This window comes from Podarcis melisellensis, assembly GCF_964234715.1.
Source record: "Podarcis melisellensis genome assembly, chromosome: 1".
NCBI lineage: Eukaryota > Metazoa > Chordata > Lepidosauria > Squamata > Lacertidae > Podarcis > Podarcis melisellensis.
In genome coordinates this window covers 87,884,085-87,905,883 of record NC_138528.1, presented here as the reverse complement: position 1 = coordinate 87,905,883, position 21,799 = coordinate 87,884,085, and the positions used below count along the sequence as shown (strand labels likewise).

At 39.0% G+C, this 21,799-nt stretch overlaps 1 protein-coding gene across 2 annotated transcripts in view; it reads left to right on the top strand.

The window, feature by feature from the left end:
* The window catches only part of CNTNAP5 (contactin associated protein family member 5), a 302,323-nt gene that overhangs the window by 244,530 nt on the left and 35,994 nt on the right, over positions 1–21,799 (top strand). For both annotated transcript variants that reach the window (XM_081885529.1, XM_081885528.1), the window contains 5 exons: positions 2,725–2,881; positions 12,181–12,308; positions 12,945–13,115; positions 17,667–17,885; positions 19,109–19,348. In XM_081885529.1, coding sequence (XP_081741655.1) covers positions 2,725–2,881; positions 12,181–12,308; positions 12,945–13,115; positions 17,667–17,885; positions 19,109–19,348 — 915 coding nt within the window. The remainder of the gene's footprint in view (positions 1–2,724; positions 2,882–12,180; positions 12,309–12,944; positions 13,116–17,666; positions 17,886–19,108; positions 19,349–21,799) is intronic.

Sequence of the window (21,799 nt, the reverse complement as noted above, 5' to 3'; positions counted from 1 at the left end):
TTCCTCCCTTTGAATTTTACCATCTCATAGAGATTCCACTTTGCCTCTGGCAAGCCCAAAATACCTCTGAGGTTTCCCATTTTGCTCCAGAGTAAGATTCTTCTTACTCTGATGCGCACCCCTGCTAGCTGGATGATTGGTTTCCAGCATAGAAAGGGATAGGAAGGTATCATAGTTTGCCATCCACTTGCATATCATCATCTCTCTCTCTCTGTGCTGTAATTGTATGCAACAATAATTTTAAAAGGACATGTTGACAGTAATACACATTAATATTCCAACTTGTATTCACAAGTTCGAAAAATGCAAAACTGAAAGATATATGCTAGGGGAATTCATATTGTTGTCTTTTCTGTTTTTATAATGAGTACCATTGGGCATTAGGCAAAGCCCTTGTTTCCTAATTTGTGATGACCTGATAATCATTCTTCTCTCTTTGTTTCATTGTTTGCAATACTGAAATTTGAAAGCAATAGGATCTGTGGGAAAGCAGTGGGCAATGCAAACCTGACTGAGCGGTTTGCTGAAGCTTCTCTTAATTAGTCCACTGCAATTAGTAATTAACCTCGTTTCATGTTTCATGTTTTTTTATTATTATTTAAAAAATAGTGTTATGAATACATATAATGCAATTAGCTCTTGCTAACATTTTCAATAGACTAGAAGCTAGCCTGCATTAAATTCAAATCATTTTTGCATGCCAGTTCTTTTATTTTTCATGTATCAATACCTAGCTACATTTTTAGCTAATAAATGAATTGAGGAGTAGAGATCAGAAAGTTCTATTTCGAAATGTTAATCTTTGGAAAATTTTCATTCAACGGCTTTGGGTTTCTTTCTGCCTTTTTTATTTCATGGATCTCACTCACCTACAGTCCCCCAAGGCCCAAACTCCAGCTATTTACCTTTCCTGATTTATTTAGTCTTATTTTCATTCTGCAAAGTTTGTTGCAAAACTCCGTATAAGGTATATCTCTGCCTATGTCTATATCTCTTCTAGGAACTGTGCATACTCCAGGCAACATGGGGCTGTGTAATGTACAACTAATAATTGTATTTTTTCTGGGGGGACGCATACCCCTAAATATTTTATAAATCTAAGTTTGACCTCATCGAGGGACTGTATTTCAATATGAGTAGGAAAATGAGAGTACCCCTAAACATTTTTTTAGGGGAAAAAGCATGATTGTATTATTTTATATTCATGTGTTGGCAGCGTAAGCTGTAGAAGCCATTTTTTATTCTATGTTAGTCAAGTTAAAATCAAGCAAGTTTATATTGGTATTTATTGGCCATTGCTAAATGTCTCCAAAATGTAATACAGGTGTTTCAAGAAAGGAGATCCCTGTATTGCATAGGGTTGGACTAAATGACCCTTGGGGTCCTTTCCAATTCTATTATTCTAATAGTATTCATGACCATTGCAATAGTGTCTGGTGTGCAAAATATTTCAAATAAAGATCCTCATATTTGGAGCTCTGTGAACATGTGTTTAACACAACACATTGTATAGATGTGTGCATAGATACACGAGTAGATCTGGTAATATTTATGCTGCTCACTCAATGAGGGATGGAGCCTCTAGTGCCATCATATCACTGTCCATGGCAGCCCCACACATTGGAGAACAAACATCTGTGGCAGGGAGCCAGTTGTACTAACATAGGCTCCCTACACAATTTAGAATTGGCCATAGTCAACATTGAAACTTAGCCTTACCAAAATACTTGGCTCAAATGAAGTCCTGCAGTCACTTTCAAAGTTTCCTTCTACCCACTTCCATCAGTTGTTAGCATAGTTAAGGAAGCCTGGTGGAACTTTACACGGCTAATAACAACAACTTTATTTTTTTAGATGCCACCCATCTGACTGGGTTGCTACTTTGGCTGGCTGTAAATGTGCATAATGAATGTGCAGTTATTCTTTTTTCATATAGGTTTCTAAAAATGCAGTGTTTGATTAGAAACTCTACCCTTACAAATATTTGCATCTCCTGTAGACCAGAGTTTAGCCAACATGGTACCTCCAACCTGGCCATTGGACATGTTGGCTGGGGCTGATGGGAGTTGGAGTCCGACCACACCTGTAGAGCAACACGTTTTGGCACTTCCTCAAATTGTTCTGGGAACTAAATGGTTTTATATACCTCTGCAATACAACAAGTAACTTTCCAACATTTTAGAGAATACAGTGGTACCTCCAGTTACAAATTTAATTCGTTCTGGAGGTCCGTTCTTAAGCAGAAACCGTTCTTAACATGAGGTGCGCTTTCACTAATGGGGCATCCCACTGCTGCCGTGCCGCTGGCATGTGACTTCTGCTTGCATTCTGGGGCAAAGTTTGCAACTAGGGGTACCTACTTCCGGGTTAGCAGAGCTCATTACCCAAAGCATTCGTAGAGGACGGTACATAACCCGAGGTTCCACTGTAGTTTGGTGATTATCATTCATTTAAATATATTTTAAAACACGGGATGCTTTGAAATCACCACTCTCTTAGTTAAGATCAGGATGTACAAAAACATATTAGGTATGGCTGAATATGTAAATTTGAAACATTGGATTCAATATGCTGACCTTCAGATTTCCAATGTTAATTTTAAATCAAATTCAAAATGATATTCCATCCCAGCTGTAGCAAGAACAAGGACTTCTTACATCTTTTCTCGATTTGCCTACTGACTTCAGATTTCTTATGGCAGTTCTGCTCTTTTTGTTTCCCCAGATGGAATGCCATTTGTTTGGTGGGTTGGTCGAGCCAATGAGAAGCATCCTTACTGGGGAGGGTCTCCTCCTGGAGCCCAGCGCTGTGCATGTGGACTGGAGGAAAGCTGCCTGGATCTGAGATACTTCTGTAACTGTGATGCAGATAAGGACGAATGGTAACTATGGAGATTTGCCCTACACCAATAAAACAGAAGTGAATAAATTAATGCGTAAACTTATGAAAAGGGTTGTGCAAATTTAGTAGGAATAAAAGAGGGTGGATTCTGAGCTTCCCATTTGTGGGTCTCCATTGTGATTGCTTTGAAATTGCAGTGCTGGTACTAACCCAGAAGACCTTCAGAGAGAGTTGTATACAGTTTTATGGCCTAAGGTTTCAGTACATTATGTTTTTAGTCTGCATCCAGCTCTATATCAGTTAATTTCCAGAAGGTTGACCAAGAGCACTTTTTTTTACCACTCTTGCATCAAACTAGGACTACAAAGGCATATACGGCATTCTTGATGGGCATTCCCAAACTATGTAGAATTTCTAACCCCAGAGGCAAGCCAAGACCTGAACACCAACACCTTCTGGGGAAAGTATATACCTTTGGGTTTGCCAGCTCTTCTGTCTGAAATGCAGATTGGTCTCCTTCACTGAATTGAATGAAGAGCTCCATGTGTGGGAATGACCCTTGTGTATATACTGTATGAATGCATTTTCATTTCTGGTTTCGTGCACCTGTTTGCAGTAAATATATAATTCTCTTGAGCAAAGCAGTTCCACAAAGTATAAGTTTCTGCACATTACCTTCAGTTAAATAATTTATACAGTATTTGGTTTGAAATTTTTGGAAGGGAAGAAAGCTGAAAAACAGCACATAACATGTAGGAACTCTCCCATCTTCAAATTGTTACACTTTGAAGAATAAAAATTATTCAGTTTTGACACCTGACCTATATTACAGAAAAATTATAATGCAGTAAGAAAATGGTAAAGTTGGGGGGAAATAGATTTTGTAGAACTGGAAAATGAATAAAATAACCCCCACAGTTAAAATAATTTGTGATATATAGAATAGTTACCATCTATCCCTTTCTTCTACCATGGAAGTCATTCTATATCACAGATAATTTTGACTGTGGTGCTTTGTTCATTGTCTGCAATATTCCCCCCTTTTTAGTTCACCACAGATTTATGCTGCACTGGTATAATTTGCCATCTATATCAATCAGTGTCAGTTTTGCATATGTCTATTCTGTCTGGCTTCCACATTAGTCTGAAATATTTTATTAAAAATTCTGCTTAAGAATATATCCCCATGTATGTGTTTTTAAACATATTTTTTTCTAATGTACACATTTGCTTACAAAATCCAAGAGATAATTGCAATTTGATCTGCACATTAGTCTGAGAGGTGTTTATCAGGTCAATATGCATCAGTATGCACAGAAATTGAATTCCTCAAGCCACCCAGGCAGGATTCCTTCTTTTATAAGGGAATGAGCTCAGTGTTGCAGTGGTGGAAAGCATGGTTAAAAGTTTAATTAACAAGTCTTCCTGAAGCAGAATGACTTGTACAAAGGCATATCTTCTCTCACTACCCTATTAGAGTCTTTTGAGAGTGTCAACCAGCATACTGATAGAGGTGATCCAATTGACATTGCGTACTTAAACTTTCAAAAAGCTTTTGACAATGTACCTCACCAAGGGCTCCTGAGTAAACTTAGCATACATGGATTAAGAGGAGAGGTCCTCTTATGGATCAGTGACTGGTTTAGAAACAGGAAACAGAGAGTAGGCATAAATGGATATCCAAAGATGAGCAGTGAACAAGACTGGTTCACCTTTTCCCTTTCTTTAACATTGCTTGAGACAGAAATCAACAAGAGTTCTCCTAGATGGAAAGTGCATCACAGGAATCCCTGTGGTGTCTCAGAGGATTTGAGGCATGCATACACATTTGAAGCCAGCCTTGCAAGACAGCAGACTCTCAAAGCATACCCACTGTTGGCACCAATACAAGCTTCTCTCCTGTGTAGATAAGCAGCAATAGGTGCACATGGGAGAGAGATCCAGATCAGAAATGTAGTGGAGGGAAAATGTTAAAGCTCCCTCCCCATAACATGGTTCTGATCTAGGAAGAGATGTATGCAGGAAGTGGAGGGATCGTCCAAATGGGTGCTTGTTCTGTGCATAGAAAGCATGGGACTGAGTGATTTTCCACTTGCTCCATCCTTTCTAGGCATGGGCCTGAGCTGTTTCCCCCCCTGCCACTTCCCCCCAGAAAACCCACCATGTAGCGCTAAATCGGAGCAGACTCCAATCCAGAAAAAAAGCTGATTGAGGTTTGCTCCGATTCAGTGGTAAAAATTGAGTTTTCCCGGGGAAGAGTAGTGGGACAAATGGAAGTATGGCCAAGCCCTGATTCTGACCATCCATTGGTTCATCTAACTCAGCATTGTCTACAATGACAATTTCCCTCTAGAGTTTCAGACAGGCTCACTTCTAGTCCTATCTGGAGGGATCTGGATGGAACATGGGACCTTCTGCATGCAAGGCAGATGCTTTCCCACTCAGCTACTTCAGGAGCTCCAGCATCTGGAATTTAATTGCATAAAGCAATCACTCAGTTACTAACATATCTTGTTTGGCCACATGTTTGCAAAGCACCCTTTGTCACTCTGGAAGTCAAGTGTGAGCCCAGGCTCATGTCCTGCTTTTGTCACAATCATATGTCCTTTGAATTGTGCTTCCCTAGTATGATATAATTGATGTTCAGAATTACTATTATTTTATTAGAATGCATTCCACTACTGGTAGGGCTGTTTCTGATCAGGACACTAGGTGGGTAACAAAGTAAATAAGCAGCAATTGTATTGTTATACCAACCTGCACTGATGGACCTTTTAGTGTTTTTGTGTTCCCTTCTGTCAGATACAAGAGGGTCTTGGGCTAGAATAGGAATGGGCAACCTGTGAATCACCAATGTGACTGAACTCCAACTCTGATAATCTGTGCTGGCCAGGGCTGATGGGAGTTTAAGTCAACCAACATATGGAGGATAACATACTAGCCACCATTTGGGATTATTGAGCTTTCTAGATAAGCCTTACCTTAATGTTATTAACCTTCTAACACCACAGTTATTACATTATTAACTATAGCATCCTGTTTACTATAATGCTTGTTGAACTTTCAGAAGCTTGCATGGCTACAGGGTGCATGGAAGAATCTCATTAAGCTATCTTCCATTGCATTTTTAATCATCTATAGTGTGCTAGCCTCAAACTTTCAGGATTTGTTTTATTGGCTTGTTTCCCATTTACATAGCTGCAGACATCTGCTGATAGTACATATTTTCCAAGTGTACTGTATCTATCACAAATTTCATTAAATATCTATGCCACTGAGCCTAGCTACCCACTAGAGGTTTCATTAATGCAAAAGGAGAAGATATACCAATAGGGGTACCATAAGGGATGAAATTATATTTAATGACACCACTACCCTACCATCTGTTGGGCAGGAGGGGAGAGACTGTGAATATCATATCTAGAGACATGACCAGTTTATAATACTGCAGGAACTTGGAATGCAGAGAATGAGCTTTTCTGAATATCAACATAGAAGGGAAAAAAATAGTTCTGTAAGGATGCTGTCCAACTTCTTACTTGTCATTTAATAACTTTGTTGATGCTTATTCAGCTGCTTAATGCAAATCTGAAATAGTAGGTCACATTTGAAACATGTAATGAGTTCAGTCCAGATAGACTAGTTAATTTCCTTACCATTGGATGTTGTGCATAGTTCTGGGTGTGCATGGACAAGGTGCTGTCTGAAAGCACATGATACTTTATTTTATTTTTTTTAATAGATATTTATTGGAGTTTTTAGAAAAGAAATACAATAATAATAAACAGTGTTGCTTTGTTTTTACAAAATTTCATACCATCCTTAGACTTCCTCACGTCTCCCGCTCCCACTTGCATCATTAATAAATTTTTGTCAAGCAAATTATCATCTTATTTCCAAATTTATAACCACTTATTTAAATAAAATAAAAAAAAATTCTCCTATAAATTTTGTTTCTCTTAATCTCTCTTATCATCAAATTCTGATCTATTTTAGTGATGGCCAATTATTTATAACCAAGCATCCTTCTTAACATTCCACTAAATCACAGTGTTTTTGTAGATAAATCTTGAATTTCTTCCAATCTTCTTCAATCCTTTCTTCTCCCAGGTCTCGGATTCTGCCAGTCATCTCCGCCAATTGCATATAGTCCATCAGTTGCATCTGCCATTCTTCCAGTGTGGGCAGATCTTGAGTTTTCCAGTTCTTAGCGAGTAGTATCCTTGCTGCTGTTGTTGCATACATGAAAAATGTTCTATCTTTCTTTAACACCTTCTGGTCGACAATGCCCAGAAGAAAGGCCTCTGGTTTCTTGGTGAAGGTATACTTAAATACCTTTTTCAACTCATTATATATCATTTCCCAGAAGGCCTTCACTTTAGGGCAAGTCCACCAGAGGTGGAAGAATGTTCCTTCATTTTCTTTACATTTCCAACATTTGTTATCAGACAAATGGTATATTTTGGCAAGTTTAACTGGGGTCATGTACCATCTGTATATCATTTTCATTACATTTTCTTTCAAAGCATTACATGCAGTAAAGTTCAACCCAGTGGTCCACAACCTTTCCCAGTCCTCAAACATAATGTTATGCCCAATGTCCTGTGCCCATTTTATCATAGCCGACTTAACCATTTCGTCTTGTGTATTCCATTTCAACAGCAAGTTATACATTCTTGAAAGTACCTTAGTCTTAGGTTCTAACAATTCTGTTTCCAACTTCGATTTCTCCACCTGGAACCCTAGCTTCTTGTCACTTTTAAAAATTTCTTTAATCTGAGCGTAGTGTAACCAGTCTCGCACTTTATCCTTCATTTTCTCCATACTCTGCAATTTCCAATTATCTCCGTCTTTTTCTAACAGTTCCCAATATTTTGGCCAGTAGGCTTCCATATTGGGTCTTTTCCAGGCCTTAGCTTCCAAAGGTGAGAGCCACCTTGGAGTTTTATTTTCCAGTAAGTCTTTATATTTTGTCCAGACATTAAACACTGCTTTTCTGACAATATGGTTCTTAAAGGCCTTATTGATCTTAACCTTATCATACCACAAGTATGCATGCCAACCAAAAGCATTGTTATAACCTTCCAGGTCTAACACATCAGTGTCTTCGAGAAGTAGCCAATCTTTTAGCCAGCAGAAAGCTGCGGCTTCATAGTACAACCTTAAGTCTGGCAGGGCAAAGCCCCCTCTTTCCTTCGCATCTGTTAATATCTTAAACTTGATTCTGGGCTTTTTGCCCTGCCAGACAAATTTGGAAATATCTCTCTGCCACCTCCGGAAACACTCCGTTTTGTCCACAATTTGCAATGTTTGGAACAAAAACAACATCTTTGGCAATACATTCATCTTAATAGCAGCAATTCGGCCTAACAAAGAAAGCTTCAGTTTTGCCCAGCTATCCAAGTCTCTCTTAATTTCAGACCAGCATTTTTCATAATTATCCTTAAATAGACTCAGATTTTTGGCTGTTATGTTGACCCCTAGGTACTTTACCTTTTTCACCAATGATAATTCTGTTTCTCTCTGAAACCGTTCTGACTCTGTATCTGTCATATTTTTCCCTAACACCTTCGTTTTTTGTTTATTTAGCTTAAATCCCGCCACCTGACCAAAATCATGTATCAGTTGTAATACTCTTTTCGTAGTAGATTCTGGCTCCTGCAGTGTCAAAACTAAGTCATCTGCAAAAGCTTTAAGTTTATATTGTTTCGCTCCGAACTGAATCCCCTGCACCAACCGGTCACCTCTGATCAAGTTCAAGAGCACCTCCAAGACTGAAATAAATAACAGAGGGGAAATCGGGCAGCCTTGTCGTGTTCCTTTTTCGATTTTAAATTCTTCCGTTACCACATTGTTAACTATCAATTTAGCTTTTTGTTCTGAATATATTGCATCAATCCCATTTTCAAAACCCCGCCCCGCTCCCATTTCTTTTAAATTTCCCTTCATGAATTTCCAAGAGATGTTGTCAAAGGCCTTCTCCGCGTCTATAAAAATCAGCACTGCTTTAGTGTTTATATCTGTTTGCAAAAGTTCCAAAATGTCAATAATGTTCCTTGTGTTTGCAAACATGTGTCTACCCGGGAGAAAGCCGGCCTGGTCTTTATGGATTACTTCATTTAAAACTCTTTTAAGTCTGCATGCTAAAACATCAGCAAATATTTTGTAATCCACATTTAGAAGGGAGATGGGGCGGTAGTTCTTAAGTTGTGTTTTTTCAGTTTCTGATTTTGGTATCAACGTGATAAAAGCTTCCTTCCACGATTCCGGCGCCTTCTTTCCCTCCAGAATTTCATTGCTGACCTCCATCAAAGGTTGGATCAAATAGTCACTCATTGTCTTATAATACTTGGAGGTCAGTCCATCTGGTCCTGGAGATTTGCCCAGCTTCATGTTCTGAATGGCAAGTTCAATTTCCTGTCGTGTTATTTGACTGTTCAGGAGTGATCTATTTTCTTGTGTGAGTTTTTTAAGACTGTTTTTCTTCAAAAATTGTTCAATCTCAGCCTCATTTTGCGGCCCTTGAGTATATAATTTCTTAAAATATTTCTGGAAAGATTTCCTGATTTCCACAGGGTTCTGAATATTTCTTCCTTCAATTTCTAAATTTGTTACTGTATTCAACTTTTGTCTCTTCTTCAACTGCCAAGCCAGCAGTTTCCCACATTTATTTGCCGATTCAAACGTTTTTTGTTTCATTGATTTAATCTTCATTCTATTTCCTGATTTATCAGTTTAGAATATTGTGCCTGGTGAAGTTTAATTTCTCTCAGAATCAGCTTTGACTTCGGATTTACTCTTAGCTTCTTCTCTAATTCTTTTATTTTCTCCAAGATCTTGTCTTTCTTTTCATTTTGTTTCCTTTTCTTAATAACATTCTGTTGTATTAAGAACCCTCTCATCACGGCTTTACTTGCGTCCCAAATTGTTCTTTTTTCCACCGTTGTGTTCAAATTTATTTCAAAATAGTCCTTCAAAACTTTTTGGGCCTTTTTAGTAATCTCCTGATCTCTGAATAAGTTGTCATTCATCTTCCATCGAAAGGAACCGGTTGGTAACAATGTCAAATCCATTTTCAAGGCGTTATGGTCGGAGCAGGTCTTTGGGCAGATTTCCACTTTTCTGACCTTAGGTGCCAGACCTCTAGTAATCCATATTTGGTCGATTCTTGTCCACATGATACTTTAACCTTGCTGAAACAAAGCAGGTCTATGACCAGTAAGGGACAGGAGAATGGAACAGCAGGTATGCTGCCTTGAGTTATAAAGTCTTTGATACACATGCAAATATCACAGAATATAGTAGAAAGGCTTCTGCTTTCTAAAACTATCTGCTTGCATTGCTATCATTTTGGCTCTTTTCCCTCCACCGCTCCTTAGTCTGTCCTAAACCTAGCACTGGGGACTTCCATCTGATTAATTAATACACAAATTTCATGTGCACTGTAACAACCTACTTTGTTTTCTTCTGACTTCCCATGTGCTTAAAATAGTTGAATGGGTGTTGAACCCTCAATAGAGTTTCATGTGCAGTTTAAAACTTTGTAGATCTTATCTAAATGTCAGATGAGAGACTTCCTAACATCAAATTATACGGGATAGCATTAAGGAGTATAATGTCCTCTAAGGGCCTTTTCACATAAATACTTTATTGCATAATAAATTCCTGTTTGTTTCTCATTTCCTCACCATGCTCTTCACATGTTAACTCAAGGTTGCACCTCTGTTTCAGGTATATGTGTTCCGCATACTTGGTAAAGTGTGATACATATACCAGATTGAGTGTTCATTGCTATGGAGTGTGTGTGTGTGTGTGTGTGTGTGTGTGTGTGTGTGTGTATCCTGCCACTCATATCATAGGCCATGATGGTGATGGCATTTTGGATGTTTTGTTGTTTTAAAAAATATAATTCTTGAAAGTTTTCTTCTCCACCATTTTTTAAAAATGTAGATAACCCCAGTTTGTTCCCCCCAAATGTAGCAAACTCAAACAGAAGCTCCACTCTCCCTCCTTCTGAGTTGTGGTCAAATATTTAGTAATTCATTTGTTGAAGCTTTATTTTATGTTGTGTCATTCAAAAAACAACAACAGAAGGGTGTGCATTTTCCTTCTCCCGATCTGGAGTGCACAACACAGGTTCACTGATGCTTTCCAGCATACAAATATTTAGCTGGATGCTGGAACCAAGTAATTCTGAGCACCAGTTCTACCATACAGCATGGGGAAGCACAATTCAAAGGCCAGAATTGTGGGACATGAGTTGGCCATCTACCCTACAACAAAGGTTGCCATTTACTATATGTGGATATGTTATCACACAGAATCATCACTGAAAGGCATCACACATAATTTTGATTGAAATGGATCCTCTTTAGCAATGTTTGAAAACCATTTATGAGTTTCAGGTGGTGCAGGTGTTTGAACATTACATTAAATTGGTTTCAACAGTTCAAGGTGTGGAGTTACAGAGCAATTGTGTAACACCACTGAAGTACAAGCGACAACCATTCTGCATGAAGGTTCCATTCCTGATCCCTGAGTGCACATAAGCCTTGTCCCGTTTCACCCCATTCTGCCCCATTTTAGGGCCACTTCCAGGCTGACAGCAATGAGTGTGTGCATGACTGTGCATCAATTGGACATGCATTAAATGATTGCTGCCTGTAGCATCAATTACTTGTGCCATCATTGCTGAAATAGCACCTTGTTCCAGGCAAATGGGGAAGAGCTGCTTGGTTCTCTTTTGTGCTAAGGAAAAGCCTTATGTATTGACCCCTTATTATATTGCATGCTGCAAATTGGTTACTGCAGATTCAGCTACCAGTTTGGAATTCTAACCCTGCCAATGATTGTTTCAGGTTGTGTGTTGCTTATTACATCATGGTGGAATACCATGAGAGCTGGCACTGCATTTGCTTTATGATTTCTATTCCTCTATGCTGTTGCAGAGACACCATGGCTAATAGGAGCAAGCCGCTAAAGAGTACTTCTACCCTGACATTTACACAGGCTAGAGTCATCTACAGTGGTTTTGCTTGGGATCCTGAAACATCTCCAGGGAACCAAAAATGGGCATTTATACAGAATTCCCATATCCAATTTCTACTCTGGTTAATCAGACTGTTTGCAAAAATAAAAATGGAGGTGGAGGGAGTAGTGAGTAGATGTCAGATGTCAGACATTTTAACTGCTTATCCATGTGTTAATTAGCTATTACATGCATTTTATCTACATAGACTTCAAATCCACTGGACATGCTTTTAGAAATCAAAGTAATAATTAAACAACTATTTCAGCTTCTATTCATATGCCTTTTTATATATACATATATATATCCAGGACCAATGATACTGGCTTCCTTTCCTTCAAAGAACACTTGCCTGTGAACCAGATTGTTGTCACCGACACAAATAGACCTAATTCTGAAGCTGTGTGGAGAATTGGCCCTTTGCGTTGCTATGGAGACAGTGAGTACGAGCCCTTTTCAGTATCCCTTTCCTGGCTGCACAAGACCTATGTGTGATTCCTTTGAATATAAATTCCACTTTAAAAAACCAGACTCTTAAAAATAATATCACTGTCCGGCTTGTTTAAAGGCACGTGTTGGACCATTTTAAAAGAAACTTGTTGTTAGTACTTTTTTTTAAAAAAAAAGTTGGGGTTTGTGTATAAGTTCGTGTGCGGCATATACAGTATATTACTTGTGCATCCGTTGGATGACATCCAACATAACATTAAGACAAGAACTCGGAGAGCTGACATTGTGGCAGGTGATTGCGTGCCAAGTTTTACCTGTCACTGTGCATAATGATAACAGTAGTCATGTAGCATCTTCAGCAAAATGAAAGAGACCCAATGCCTTCAGCTGTTGTGCTCCACTAAGAACAGGCTCCTGCTAGCACAATGGCTGGGTATCATCCATAGCTTTTCATTTTTCTGTGTATTTTGTCTTTTCTTTCCTTTAGTACAGCTGGCTTCATTTCTGTAGGCTATGTCTTTTTATAATGAGCTAAAAGGATGCTCCTTTGGGTTGTTGTTGTTGTTGCATTTTTGTCCACTATCTGCTTACGGTTAACTATAGAGAAGGTTGTTGCTATTTGCAGGACAGTTCTGGAATGCAGCCTCTTTCAGTACTGAGGCATCCTACCTTCTGTTCCCCACCTTCCACGCAGAATTCAGTGCAGACATTTCCTTCTTCTTCAAGACGACAGCTGTGTCCGGGGTCTTCTTGGAAAATCTGGGGATGAAAGACTTTATCCGAGTTGAAATAAGCTGTGAGTGTGTACTCTGATATCATGGTACAATGTTCATACTAACCATCAGAGAATGGGTGTGTGCAATTGCCCATTTGTTTAATATTTCTAGTGAGTTATTTTCTTGGCTTGGGAACTGATGTCGTATATTGCGGGTTTACATACTTTTATATATTGAATTATATTTTAATTTTCAATTGAATACATTGCATTCTTTTTTTAAAAAAAAATGTAGGAAATACAGTAAGGCGTGCTTAACAACAACAACAAATATGGTGGCGGTGGTATTTTAGAGATTGAAATTAGGTTTTCAAAACTGCAGAGGTCCGGACTCTAGGAGAAATGTTCTAAGGACTGGGTGGGATAAGCAAGAATTGAGAATGATTTCAGTTTTACAGCTGGGAGCACCTTGAGAATTGATCATTCTTCTGGCTGGCTGTCAAATATTATTTATTTGTTATTTCATTGTTGCATATATACCCCTTCTTTCCAGCAAATGGTCTCAAGGTAGCTCACAATGGTAAAGAAAAAGCAATAAAATGATAGTAAAATACAACAAAATAGCAATGCAAAATGAAGTAAAAAGTATAATAATTGCAGCCAGTTAAAAATCTCATTAATGGGAGCAGGGGGCAAGCAGCTGCATGTAAAGTTCTCTGTGTTACAAAATGGATTTTGTTTGTTTGTTACATTTGCTTATAATTTCACCATTATACAAAGAAGCAGAATGAACACACACTAGTATGAGTATGCATAATCTTATTCATGTGCACTAAAGCATCACTAGGGAATAAGTAAAAACTGGTCACATATGAACATGTTTCATGGTGGACTATGGGACAATCACTTGAACAAGGCCTCCTTTTGGACACAGTTACCCATAACTGCCTCTCTGCACACAACAACTGGGGGGCATTTGGACCAGACGGGCCACTGGTCAAGCAAATGAATTTGATGTTGTCATGGCATTATTAGTCAAATTTTGGGAGGAAAGTATGTCATATATGATGTATTGGCTGTTTGGTTGGTGAGCACATACATGATCAAGGCATCAGTCATAGCAGTAGCAGGAGGGGGCTTCTCAGAAACTTATGTAGTCATTTTAAAAGTGTGTAGGTGCTCTTTCACTCTCTCTGTATGTGTGTATGCAATGCTTCAATTTTCCATAGTCAAGGGAAGAAAAAATTCTTCAGCTCAGTTATCAGTTGCTTGCCTCTCTTGGTATTAGATGGTTTTGGCCAATGACAAACAGTACTTATGCAAGATGCCTTTGGAAAGTAGTTGGCATGCAAATGAACATGAAGTGAGAGGGATCCAAAACACACATAATGGTTCTTTTTGTCACTTGTCAATCACACAGTCTCACTCAGGGACTGACTTGCAATTACTGCCCAGCGCGTTAAAAAGAGAAAAATACCTTATTGGTTGTTTTACCTTATCTTTTATTCTGCTGGTTTAGCCTATTAATGGAAATGGATGTGGGGAGAACAGTGTTGTGACTTTGGAGTGCAATAAGGCCATTCTGTTCCAAATTCCATCAGGCTGAACAAACGTGGAATGAAGTGCCATCATTCCATAATATGGTTATAATAACTTCAACATAAAATTTAATAAAATAAGGCCCCCAAGGCCTTTTGATTCATTAAACCCATGGTAAATGCCGAGGTGCATTATCACTAGGTAATGAGGTATGCTTTAGTGTTAATTGCACATCAAAGTCCTATTTGGTTGATACTTCAGTGTGCTATATTTCATTCTCAAGGGCCATTTTTTTTTTTTACAAAAAATGCAAGGCTTTGACATAAAACGATGTCAAAATAATGCAATCCATCAATATTATAGTTTAGCATGCACTTTGATGAAAGAATAACGAATCAGCTGGTGTAAAATGTGGGCAAATATGGAACCAGTGATTTCATTAGAAGATAGATTGTCAGCTTCTTTGAGCTAATAAATATTGCAGCTGAATAGCCATATTTGGTGTGTAGTCCCCAGATCAGCTGCTGAGGGTTCAAGTATACACCCTGAACCAATTCAGAGTTAGACATGCCTCTGCTTATTAAAATCCATGGCTTAAATCCTAGCTGTTCTCATTAATGGTCTGGAGTTTACCTGCCTCCCTCTTCCTTCTTCAATCTCTTTTCTGTCCATCTCCCCATCTGCTGCTAGGGAGACTCTTGGAAATTAGGTGGGATATGGTGTGTGGCGCTGCAGAAGGAGGGCAAGTTGATGGAAGCCCTCTCCCATTTATATGAACAGAGGAGCCAATTACTGCAGAGACGCTGCTTTAACAGAGGTAGCCATGCCAGGACTCATGGCTCAGTCTTATCCCAATAACTGATAATGAGGCCATGCTGAGACTAATTTGGGTTCCCTGACCGAACTCACTCCAGGCTCTCCCATAAAGGAAGTATGTCAGAGGGAGGTTATTGTTTCTGGGAGGGGGTAGCAGGCTTGGCTCAGATTTGCTTTCTGAGCCTGCTGTGCCTATTCATTTTTGGACAGGGTTACAGCTGACTTCTGCTGCCACGCTGCCTGTTCAACCCCTATTCACTCAGCACTGGATTTGATTGTACCCCCAAATCTGATGCTGATGAGACATACATCCCAGGCCCTGATCCTGCAGACATGGTTCACACACCAGATGACTCACTGCAGACAACCCAGAAAAGATGTGAGTGGTGCTAACAAGTGTTCCCAAATGGGAGCAGACCTAGTTTAATAAGAATACAAAAGAAATCCTGAGGCACTTCAAGCAAGTTTATGTTTTATCAAGAGATATGTGAGAAGAGCATTGTTGTCGTTCTCAGTTCTTTTAGTTTCTTTTATTTCTGTAGCTAAGGTTTTTTCTATGAGCCATATGTTCCAGATTTATTTTGTGGAATAAATCTTTTGAGGAGCACATCTTCTCTTAACTAACTTGTAAGATTCTCTGCTTTGGCTTGGAATACAAAGTTTCTATAACTTCCTTTCATTCTGTTCAATTTTTACAAAGTTGGGTTGTGCAGGTTCAAGCATCCACCAGTGATTTAATAAGCAGAATAATTCATGTATTGATTATACCTCTTTTTTAAAAATCCCTAAATTTATTTCACTTTTTTTTAGGGTGAGAACCCACTGAGTTTATTTTTAAAAGGATGTATATTTTTAAAGATGTATATTTTAAAGAGGAAAATTTAAGTGTGACATTTTAAGTGGTTAGTGTTTTAGCAAATTTGAATGGATCTTAGACCTTCACACTGTTTGAAAGATTGCAAATATTCAATAATTTTTTTTCCACATCCCTAGCTAATATATATTAACACACTATTAATAATTCTAAAAATATAAAATTTAGTTTGACAGTAATATGAAATGACAATCAATTGCAAAAATCTAGGGCATCTAAAATGCTTGCTTTTGTTGCTGCAAAAACTTCCTCCCTTTCAATTTTTTTTTTGTGGGAAGATAGGAAGCACAACATCACTCTGAACTGACTATATGATGTCATTGCATAGGGAAGACAAAATAGCTATGTTGCTGTTCTTGCAAAAGTCAATTCAGAGTGAGGCCAATGTCTCCTGCCCTTGTTCTGAATTGCTTACATCATATCTCAGAACTGAGTTTGAACAGCTGCATACCACAGTGACACCATCAAATACTGAATACATTGAGTCAGAGTCATAATGCCATCTAGCCAATTATTGTCTACCTTGATTGGAGGTGAATCTCTAGGACCTCAGAGAATGGCATTTCCTACTCCTGTTTCCAGAGTTCATTTAGCCAGAGAGGTCAGTGATTGAACTTGGGGCTTTCTACATTCAGACCATGTGCTCTGCTACTAAGCTATCAATCCATTCCATTTATTACTCAGGAAAGAAGGACCATGCTGGAAAGAAAAGTGGATGGTAACAAAATGCCCCAAACTAGCTCTAGAGAAGGGAAGTAAGTACTTTAGACACTGGGAAAAATGCAAGAGTAGGCTCTGTGCAATGAGTTTCAGGAAATAATTTGAACCCCTGAAAACCAACTGATCCCGGAAATTTTCATTTGTAGTTCATTTTTTTTTATATTGCATTAAGATACAATTGAGTGGCCATTAAGACTAGCCACCTTCACATTCCTTCTGCTCCCATTCTATAGCTGTGCTTATTCATGATATCACCTGATTTTCATCTTGTTGGCTTTCCCCCCCAAACCTAGAACAATCTGGAAGCAGTAGCTTTTGGGCCTCCAAATCTTTGTGAGGCTTCACCCTCCCTCCCTCCCTCCCTTCATCCCTCTCATAGCCCTTATGGTTATTCTTCCATCCAATATTTGTTCCTACAGTAGTGACTCTCTGCACCAATTAATAACACCGAGAGATGAGCAGCAACACAGTACATTAAAATTCATGAAATGCAAATAGTTTACCAGTGATCTGATTTATAAGCAAGGCTTCTATAATGGAGAGTGGAAGCGAACCATATCATGTGGTTGTTTATTTGCAAACAACCACCATCACCAACCAGCCAACCAAAATCAATTAATGGTCCTATGATTCATATTATTTCATACAGCAGAAAGTCACATAGTTCACCTTATTATTTCCAGCTCCTAAGGAGATTACCTTCACAGTAGATGTTGGAAATGGTCCAGTAGATGTTACCGTCCAGTCTCCTGCAGCCCTGAATGACAACCAGTGGCATTATGTACATGCTGAACGGAATCTCAAGGAAACGTCTCTTCGGGTGGATGACTTTCCAAAGAAGATTCTGGAGGCCCCAGCTGAAGGACATTTCCGATTGCAGCTCAATAGTCAGCTATTTGTAGGTAGGGACAGTTAAGTGATGTTTATAGATTCTTTCTTCCCTTTTCTACACCGGCAAAAAAAACTAACTAACTAACTAACTAACTAACCAACTCATATCACACCATCCAAAAGGACGTTCCTAATCCCCAAAATGCCCAGTAGCACTCACCACTGTTTCCTCACATTTTCTGCCCTGCGCAAGTGCCTGGTTTACCCTTCCATAAATATATCTCTGAGGACAGGATGGTCCTTCCAACGCAATAGCACATTTCCCTGTTTAGAGTTTTCAGAGTGGTTGGATACAATGTCTATCCATAATTTTCAAATAGTTCTAAATAGATTAGATGGATGACCTTGGCTACCATGATTTGTTTCTGACAAACATTCTTCGCAATTGTCTAAGCTTCTTATCAGAACAGGAAATGGGATAAGTCACAGATATCACTTGACCAATGACTAGCCTTTCACAATTCTTGGAATAGAAGCATTTACAGTGCTGGGCAGAAATGTATCTATGGTTACAAAATGAACATTGCCTTGACTATTAGGGCTATACAGAGCTCTGCAACTAAAGTCTTTGCTCATCTGCTACCTTGGATCACCTATGGTAAAGATTAAGCTAAGGGCTTTAAAATAGCAAAGCATACATTGATTTATGATGGCAACATGAGCTGGACTACCCCCCACCCCGCCAGTCACCACCCAGTGTTACGACTTAATGAAACAGAGATCATAAGAAAGTCACTTCAATATCTCAAAATCTAGCATGCAAAGGAGACTGTAATTAGCTCTGGGTATAACACGAGTACTATAAAATCCTTATTACAGGTATTTTAGGCTTCCCAGATCACATTTTTCAGACACTGTAGAGACTTGCAAGAATACTTGCTTTTAATTTGGAATGTATGAAACAGTTCTAAGATTTCATGAACAAATATATTCAGCCCCCAAAGCTATTGTCCACGTTAGGTTTAACAAGTCTCCAGTCTGCTGTCCCTGTCACCAGACTGCTGAAAGGGAAGCCCATTAGATATATGAGGCCAAGATTGCATGTGTCCTTCACCCTCCATAAGGCTGAGTGTTCATGCACATCAATATGGCATCACTGGACATCATATTTTACAGTCTTTGAACTGGCTTCTCACAGCACCTTTCTAGGAAACATTTAATAAGGGCTTTGCTTTACTAAAGGGTTGGTGTTTGAAATAAAAGCATGGTGTGTTTTATGTCTCCTTTGTACTAGGAGCAACTGCTTCCAGACAGAAGGGCTTTGTGGGGTGTATTCGTTCTCTTCACCTAAATGGGCAGAAACTTGATCTTGAAGAGAGGGCCAAAGTCACCCCTGGTGTGAAACCTGGATGCCCTGGGCATTGCAGCAGTTATGGTAACCTTTGCCAAAATGGAGGTAAATGTGTGGAGAAGTTAAATGGCTACCTGTGTGACTGCACCAGCTCTCCATACGAAGGACCATTCTGCAGAGAAGGTATGGCTGTGTAGCAGGTTCTTATATTTCCCCCCATGAAGTGAAAGTTGATCAGAATTCATTATACAAAGAAATTGGATGGAAACTATTACTGCACTGTGGGGAAATGCTGATTTTTAATGTCACTTTCCACTGATTAAAACCTCTTGGCAAATTTTGTATAATTAAGTTTTTCCCCATTTAATTTTTAGTTTTGGAATAGTTAAATAGAACTCACTTGGAATCAAGAAGCTCGAAATGCAGAGGCATCCATTTTAAGAAGGCGTCTTTGGAATTTAGAACCAATATTGGGGGGAAAGGATGAGTGTTAATTATCTCCTGCTCCAGAATGTAACTGTTATTTTTATTCCAATACTATGTCAACAGGTAATCTGAGAATGGTCAAGACCAGGGCTGATGTGGTAATCTGAATTTCTAGGCATTGTGGGGTCATAGAGAGTGGGGTGGGGACCCCCCCCCCAAAAAAATGGATAGGAAGATAGTCATTCAGCTGGTGGGTGACAAATATGAGGCAGAATAATGCTTACAGTTTGATTGGCCTTGTGGTCATTCCATCCCTCCCCCACTGCCTTTATTTTAGCATAAAAAGAATGTTGCTGAAATGAGCAGTCTAATGTTTCTTACAAATAGTACTGGGAACTTTTTGATGGCATAGCATGCTTCCCAGTAACACTGTGTTGGGGAAAAAAGATGGCTGCTCCATGGCTATTTGTTGATCATTTGCTCCTATCTCTATGTACCCATATACTGAGATAGTCATCTGACACTCTACCTTATACTATAATGTTGTAATATGACTATTGTTGCTTGTTTGGGGTGGGGTGGAGGTTTTGGTCTGAGTTTATTGAATTGCACTTTACCACGAGATTGTAAGAAGTCCTTGGAATGCCACTGTGGTGCTGAATGTATGGAGGGTCTAGATCTAAATAAATGCATACACTTGCCCCATGACATTTAAAAGGGAAGTTTTGCCCCTTGCCTCCTTCCTCAGATACATAGTAGGTTGCAGGACAACAGTATATAATTAAATTCTAGAGTCCCAAAGTGGATTAGAAGAAGCTGCACAGGCTGTTGCAATCAGCCTAGAATTTCAGACCTGGGTCACACATGAATTATTTGGGACGTGCAAAATCCCATATTTCATTGAAGTTGCAGCTTCGGCAGAACATTCCATCAAGCTCTAATTATTTGCCAAGCTCAAATAGGACAACTCTGTGAGTCAGAGATTCATCTTATCATTCACCTTGGGAGCAGCCTAGGAAATCAATATTCAGCAGTCAGGCAATTGTGAGTAAAATGAGATAGGAAAAGACATGGAATAGTTTTCATGGGACTGAAGACAATGGCCTCTTAGCCATTTCTCAACAGATGTTTCCTATACAAAAGGAGAGAAAAGAACACATATTTTAGATGAAAAGCTCTTTGGGGAATGTCCTGATAATCCCCCGTAATCTTATTCTATCTTAAAATCACAGCCGGGATCCGTTTGAACATTTCCGTTTTAGTTGCTACTCTTGCATTACAAATGCCTGGCCAATAGGCAGGGGAACAGAACTTACCTGCTGTAAAACTGGCAGCGTCCCAATGAAGTCAGTGGAGCTTGGGCTGATTAAAATTGCTGGAAGTGCATCAAATAAAATACTCAGGACGTGCCTGAAGAAGGGACAATGAAAACAACATGTTTGTGTTAGCAGAAATTTGTTTCATAGATTTGTACACTGAAATTTAAAGAAGCCTGTAATCAGAAGTCAACAAAGAACCATTTATTGGAATTACTCACATAAATACATATTTTCTTAACTTTCCTTAGATATTGCTAATCTTGAATCTGAAATGCATGACTCAGGATAGGTAGGGACTCAGATGGTAAAAGGCATACAAAGATAACTTACATTGCTGCTTTCACTGTTGGTAGTGAATATATCATGCTGCCCTTTAACTATTTGGAATTTTGCTGCTCATTCTTAGCCATATGAAAAATGATGATTGGAGGTAATCTTTCCATAAACTTTTACTGCGAAGCATGGCCATCTGGGATTTTGTCCTAGTTCAAAAACCTACTTCTCCACTTGACTCTTTCTCCTCCTCCTCCTCCTCCTCCTCCTTCTATCTCATCCATGCATGCCCTCCACCATCCTCCCCATTCTTTACTCCAGACTGGTCCCTGACTATTTATGCAGACCATGATGCAACAGCAGATCAGTGGAGATGCACTGCATGTTCACTATAATGCTTCATTGTGGCCCAGTTGCCTGGTGTCATACTGTATCTTCTTTAGGGAGAGACATATTTTAAGCATCTTGTTTGACATTTAAATACCAGATGACAAAAATCCAGCAGCAGCATACAAATCAATATGACTAACCTGATCCAAAACGCCCACCCACCCCACTCACACATGAAAACAAAGACCACCACAGCCAACCACAAATGAACAGCCACACCCTAGGC